Source organism: Staurois parvus, unplaced genomic scaffold, assembly GCF_062004578.1.
Source record: "Staurois parvus isolate SC_StPar_1 unplaced genomic scaffold, SC_StPar_1.0 ptg001329l, whole genome shotgun sequence".
NCBI classification, from domain to species: domain Eukaryota; kingdom Metazoa; phylum Chordata; class Amphibia; order Anura; family Ranidae; genus Staurois; species Staurois parvus.
The window spans coordinates 1,850,545-1,856,544 of NW_028319125.1; the positions used below are offsets into that span (position 1 = coordinate 1,850,545).

A 6,000-nucleotide genomic window follows, 5' to 3' on the forward strand; every position below is an offset into this window, starting at 1 on the left:
GGAAAGAGAACAATAGATGGGGGAGAGAAAGACAGAAAGAGAGAATGAGTTAGAAGTAAAGTTTGAGATTTGAGAGTAATGCAGGCCATAGACTGTTTGTTTGTTTATTGGCCGAATAACGAAACATCGGTCGTTCTGTTGCCACCAATGATTACGAAAATCTGCCATTTTTCCAGCATGACCGATAAAAGAAATGAGGAGGAACTGCGAAAATTGCCCCGTTATCGGTGCAAAAATCATCCAATTATTCTTTCGGATGAAAATTTGGCCTATAAACGAACCGTCTATGGCCTGCATAAGAGACAGCAAGAGAGAAGGAAGAGAGAGCAAGAAGGAAAGAGAGAGAGAGGAAGAGAGAGCAAGAAGGAAAGAGAGAGAGAGGAAGAGAGAGCAAGAAGGAAAGATAGAGAGAGAGGAAGAGAGAGCAGGAAGGAAAGAGAGAGGAAGAGAGAGCAAGAAGGAAAGAGAGAGAGAGGAAGAGAGAGCAGGAAGGAAAGAGAGAGAGAGAGGAAGAGAGAGCAAGAAGGAAAGAGAGAGGGAGGAAGAGAGAGAGAGAGAGACGAAGAGAGAGCAAGAAGGAAAGAGAGAGAGGGGGGGAAGAGAGAGAGAGAGAGAGAGACGAAGAGAGAGCAAGAAGGAAAGAGAGAGAGGGGGGAAGAGAGAAAGAAGGAAAGAGAGAGAGAGAGAGAGAGAGAGAGAGAGGAAGAGAATAGGAGAGAAGAGAGAGTTTAATGATTTCACTGGGGGGATGGAAATAAAAGGTTGTAATATATTCTTGCAAGAATTTTTACATTCTACACTGGAGTCTGCTTACAAGTATTCAAAATAATTGGAGAGGTATATCTAAATGTGGACAGATTCTCCAAAATCCTTTGAATTACCCTCTCAATATGTAAATAAAGATCTGAAATAACTTGGAGTATCTTGACATGCGATGGAAGCAGAGGGTGTTAGTGGGGGGCCCCAGGTCAACTTTTGCATCGGGGCCCACAAGCTTCAAGTTACGCCTCTGCTTCACCTTATTTACTAAGCTCTGCACAGTCTATTTGCCTTCAGTAAATCAACCCCAAAGTTTGTAATAGCCAAGTACTAACGTACATGTTAGCTGATCTGCCCTGACAGTATAAGGCAAACCTTTCTTTTTTTTTTTTTGTATTGGCAACTGTCCTTCATTTTGGACAGAATGGGAAGGATTAGAATCCCTATAAGGGTTTTACCACTATTCATTAGAGAATTAGACTCATTTCCCTCCACTTACTGATACCTACCTACCAGGTGGATTTCCTAAAGGAGTTCAGAATCTTCACATAATGGGGTAGATTTACTAAAGGCAAATAGAATGTGCACTTTGCAAGAACAGTGCCTTCAAAACTTAGTAAATGAGGGGAAGGTCTAATGACCTCCATTATCCAATCACGTGCATGCAAAAATGCAGTTTTATTCTATTTTCTTTGCATGTGATTGGGTATTCTTTGCAAAGTGAAGCTTCACCTTATTAACTATGCTCCAGAGCAACTGCACTTGCAAAGTGCACAGTCTATTTGCCTTCAGTAAATCAACCCCATAGTTATAGTTTCTGATAGATAGGTATTAATGCACGTTAGCCATTCTAGTCTTATAAGGTAAACCTTTCTTTTTTTTTTTTTTGGTATTGTCAACTGTCCTTCATATTGGACAGTTGGACAGAATGGGAAGGATTAGTATCCTGCGGGGATCGTCGGCATCGGGGTGACATTGGACCTGCTCCAAGAAAAGGTAGGTTGTAAAGAAAGCCGACGATCCCCTCAGGATGGGTCGGATCTGCAGATTGAGCATAATGGATCGGAGTCCAATCCATTATGCTCAATCCGCAGATCCGATCCATTCTGCGGGGATTGTCGGAGGGGGTGTCACCAAGTGTTACCGCACCGGGTGACACCAACCCTAGGGACGCCTCTGCTGCTATCCATTAGACAATTAGACTAATTTCACTCTACTTTCTCATACTTACCAGGTGGATTTCCTAAAGGAGTTGAGAATCTTCACATAATGGCGTAGATTTACTAAAGGCAAATAGACTGTGCAGTGTCTCCAAAGCTTAGTAAATTGTGCAAGCAAAATGCTGTTTTTTTTGTTTTTTTTTTTCCTTGCATGTAATTGGGTATTCTTTGCCTAAGGAAACTTTACCTCATCTACTGAGCTCCGGAGCAAATGCACTTGCAAAGTGCCCTGTCAATTTGCCTTTAGTAAATCCATCACAATAAATGTGAAAAACAAATTCCTGTTTACTTATTTTATCTGCACACGATTAGGTAATTGAAGTGTATATTCAGCCAATGTATTGTGGAGGATTCTCAGCTCTTTTAGTATATCATCAGACAACGGTTTTACCAGGCTGAACATATGAAGAATCTGCAACAGCGATACAAACAGCAATAATAAGCTGACGGGAGATCTAACTTTTAAAATACTCTGCAAAAAATATTCTTTCTGTCCTTGTTGCAGTTGGATATTTTTCCTAACTTATGTCTGATGAAATAATTGTTCTCATGACTAATGAAGGGAAATTTCTCTAACAAAACCTGGAATAGAAGTGCAAACCCAACTGGGGCTCTAATCCTTCAACGTTCTATTCAAATTCTATCCAAAATTGGCTAGGTATGCACATTAACTGGAATGGCATTCCCCTTGATGCTGACGGCACACAAATATGCGGCCTCACGGAACTGGGCTTTTTTCCGTGGGGCCTCATATTTGCGTACCTGTCTTTGTGCTGGGAGCGCGCCGCTTGGCGTGCTCCCAGCACAGAGACCGCGGTGTCACTGAGAGCCCTGGGTCCAGTTCCAACGATCGGGACCCGGGACTCCCGATTCCGGGTCAGGTGATTGCTGTGATAGCCTCTGATTGGCTATCACAGTGATCAGTCATTGTGCAGCCCGGCCCCCTTGTTTTTTCTCTCTCTATGAATGGAGAAGAGAGATACATTGTATCTCTCTAACTCCTGACATAGAGAGATAAAAAAAAGTCATTGTGCAGCCCGGCCCCCTTGTTTTTTCTCTCTCTATGAATGGAGAAGAGAGATACATTGTATCTCTCTAACTCCTGACATAGAGAGATAAAAAAATGTTTGTAAAAAAAAAAATAAAGAAGATAAATAAATATTAAAAAAAAATAAAATTAAAAATAAAGAAAAATACCTAGATCAAGGTTCGATCTAGTTCAGTGTCAGGGTTAGTGTTTGGGTCAAGGTCAGGGTCAAAGGTCAGGGTCAAATGTCAGGATTTAAAAAAAAAATTGGTATCAGTGTCAGTTAGTGTTAATGTCAGTGTCAGTGTGTTTTAGGTAAAAAAAAAAAAAAAACACAAAAACAAAATGCGCACTATTGTTCTGGGCTGTACTACGGGTACAAACAACAAATAAAATACACATATATGGTATCGCTGCGATCGGCAAGAGCTGGAGAATTTATTTTGGGTTGTTCTATGGAGGTAGCTTATGGTTGTAACAAGAAACACACAGCTAAATAAAAAAAAATGATTTTTTTACGATTTTGGGCCAGTTTTCCTTTGATAATAAAAAAAAAATTAAGAGCTATCCATTACCATTTACCACCAAATGAAATCCCAATATGTCCTGAAAAAAACAAGGTATAATCTACCTGGATGTACAAAGTAGTTGTGATGATATGGATGGTTTTACTAACACATGTCAACATTGCAGAATTGTGATTAGGCATTTAGATTTGTTTTACCCTTAGGCATGAAGGGGTTAAAGTGAACCTTTCCTGTGAATCCAATGTGTGAATGCAAAGAGGACCTACATGATAAAAATACACTTTTACCCCTGGTTTACATCTGTGCAGGTGGTGCCACTGCAGGACCAGGGGTGGACTGACAACCTTTGGGGCCCCCAGGCAATAGGGGATCATGGGGCCCCTGTGTCCTTGCCCAAACTCCAAAAAGCCTATGAAAAACGTACCAGGGGCATCTCATGGGGCCCCCTACTGACCCAGGGCCCTCGGGCAGTGACCGAGTTTCCAAATGGTCAGTCCGTCCCTGTGCAGGACCCACACAAATACCTGCAGCTGCACCACCTACACAGAGGAATGCGGGACCCGCATGTGGGTGCCATTAATTCTAATGGCACGCCACCCGTGCTGGAAATCGCGGCTGTACTGGGAACACCGTTTCCTGTGCGGGCTACGATTTCCAAAGTAGTGCAGAGACTTCTTCCCTGCGTGTCCTGAGGCATGGGAGTCCATTCAAATGAATGGGCTCTTGTGCCCATGCAATCATGGCCCGCAGGACCACAGAGATGTGAATCATAATCTGTCACATCAAGTTGTGTTTTCTCTGTACTTCCATTGCACTCCAATCCTGCGTGTTAAGTCTTTGACTTGGTGCTTCTCTATGCCCACAGCTGCCTTGAGGTCTAATATAGCTGTTGGCTACTGAGGTTCAGTAGTTAGATTGCAGAGGCATGGCAGGGCTCCAAGTAAGAGCAGAAGCCGAATCCTACATGGGCATTGTTCCCAGGGTCAGGGGGCTCCCCAGGTGCACACAAACCTATACGTAAGATATGACAGGTACTTGCAGGCCCCTCTAGATAATGTAATTGGTTTCTACCCTTCACTTCCATGACCGGTTTCCTTTCACAAAAAGAGTATTGTAACCATTCTTGTATTGTCATAAAAGCTATTATTGCATGAAAAGCGTTAAGTGCATAACTGGAATCATTGTTAAAAGAAAAATTGTGTGTGTGCATTTTCTAAACAACAGACATAAATAACATTGATATTCCCTGTTACGGAGTAAAGAGCTGATTTATACCACTTCTTGTGATTAAACAGTAGCACACCTTAAGTAACCCAATTATTTTGGCAATACATACAGTTAAAGGAAGTGAGCACACAGTAAAGAGAACGGTCATGACTGCCAAGAGGATAAGATGATCCATCTCTTCCATCCCTGCTTGCTTAACAAGTTCCCCTTTCACTCCAGATTTGACATTCCTTTGGCTTTGAATCTGGTACATTTGGTAAAGGCGTCTCATTATAGCCACATTACAGACGATGATGGCGAAAATGAATATTCCCATAATGGTCCCATAGAGCACGGAATAAGCCAGGACCTCGGGCTTTGAGCCCTCCACAGACATCTGAATGAAGCACCAAGTTCCAGGACAATACTGCTCAAATTTGCCAAAGCCCACAAAAGGCAAGGAGCAGAACCCGGCACTGAAGATGTAGACAATGAGGGGAACCAACAGACCAACCCGTTTGGTGATGTAGTTGTGGTAGAAGAACGGGTGAGCAAGGGCAATCCAACAGTCTAGACCCATTGCAAAAAGAATGAGCATTGGTGCCAAGCCAAAGAATATCATGAGGAAGCTGAAAACGTCACAAAGGTTTCTGTTTCCAACCATCTCCACCAAAGTCTGATTTTTGGAGTAGGCAGCAAGAACCATTGGGCTGACCAAGCATTTTCCCATCAGGTTGGTTATAGTCAATCCAGTGACCAAAATGTAAAAAACAGTGGTTTTCTTATTTCCCCGTAGCTTGTGTTGCCATAGGATTACAATGGCAAGGACATTCCCTATGACTCCAGCGGAAAATAATAGGATGCCCGGTAAGACCGAGTAGCTACCTTGGATAGCTCGGTTGTTGGAACAAGGATAGTACTCCATGTGAAAATTCAATACGGTGGTTAAATTTGTCCTGCAGCCAAAAGGAGGCAGCAGCAAATGTCTGAGAGTAGCGGACAGCTCATCTGTCTGAAACGTTTTGCTCCTGAATGGTTCTAGCATGTCTGAAGGAGGTGGAGAAAAGCTATCGACATGTAAAATAAATAAGCTTAAACAAGGCGTATCCTATTCTACTGACAGGCTGGATCAAGGCCAAAAAAAAGTGAAGTTGACAAAGGGGAAGTGTTGTAAATTGAACAAGACGAGTTTTGTTGGTCATTCTGAAAACCGTAATATTGTAAAAGTGCAGCTACAGTTAGAGGATTTGATTGTCTTTCT

General features: G+C 42.4%; 1 protein-coding gene across 1 annotated transcript in view; it reads right to left on the reverse strand.

Moving 5' to 3' along the window:
- Positions 1–5,784, reverse strand: part of LOC149436867 (prostaglandin D2 receptor-like) — a 69,225-nt gene extending 63,441 nt beyond the window's left edge. The window contains exon 1 of the mRNA XM_089661366.1: positions 4,870–5,784. Within this exon, the coding sequence (XP_089517492.1) occupies positions 4,870–5,784 (915 nt within the window). The remainder of the gene's footprint in view (positions 1–4,869) is intronic.
- Between the last annotated feature and the right edge of the window lie 216 nt (positions 5,785–6,000).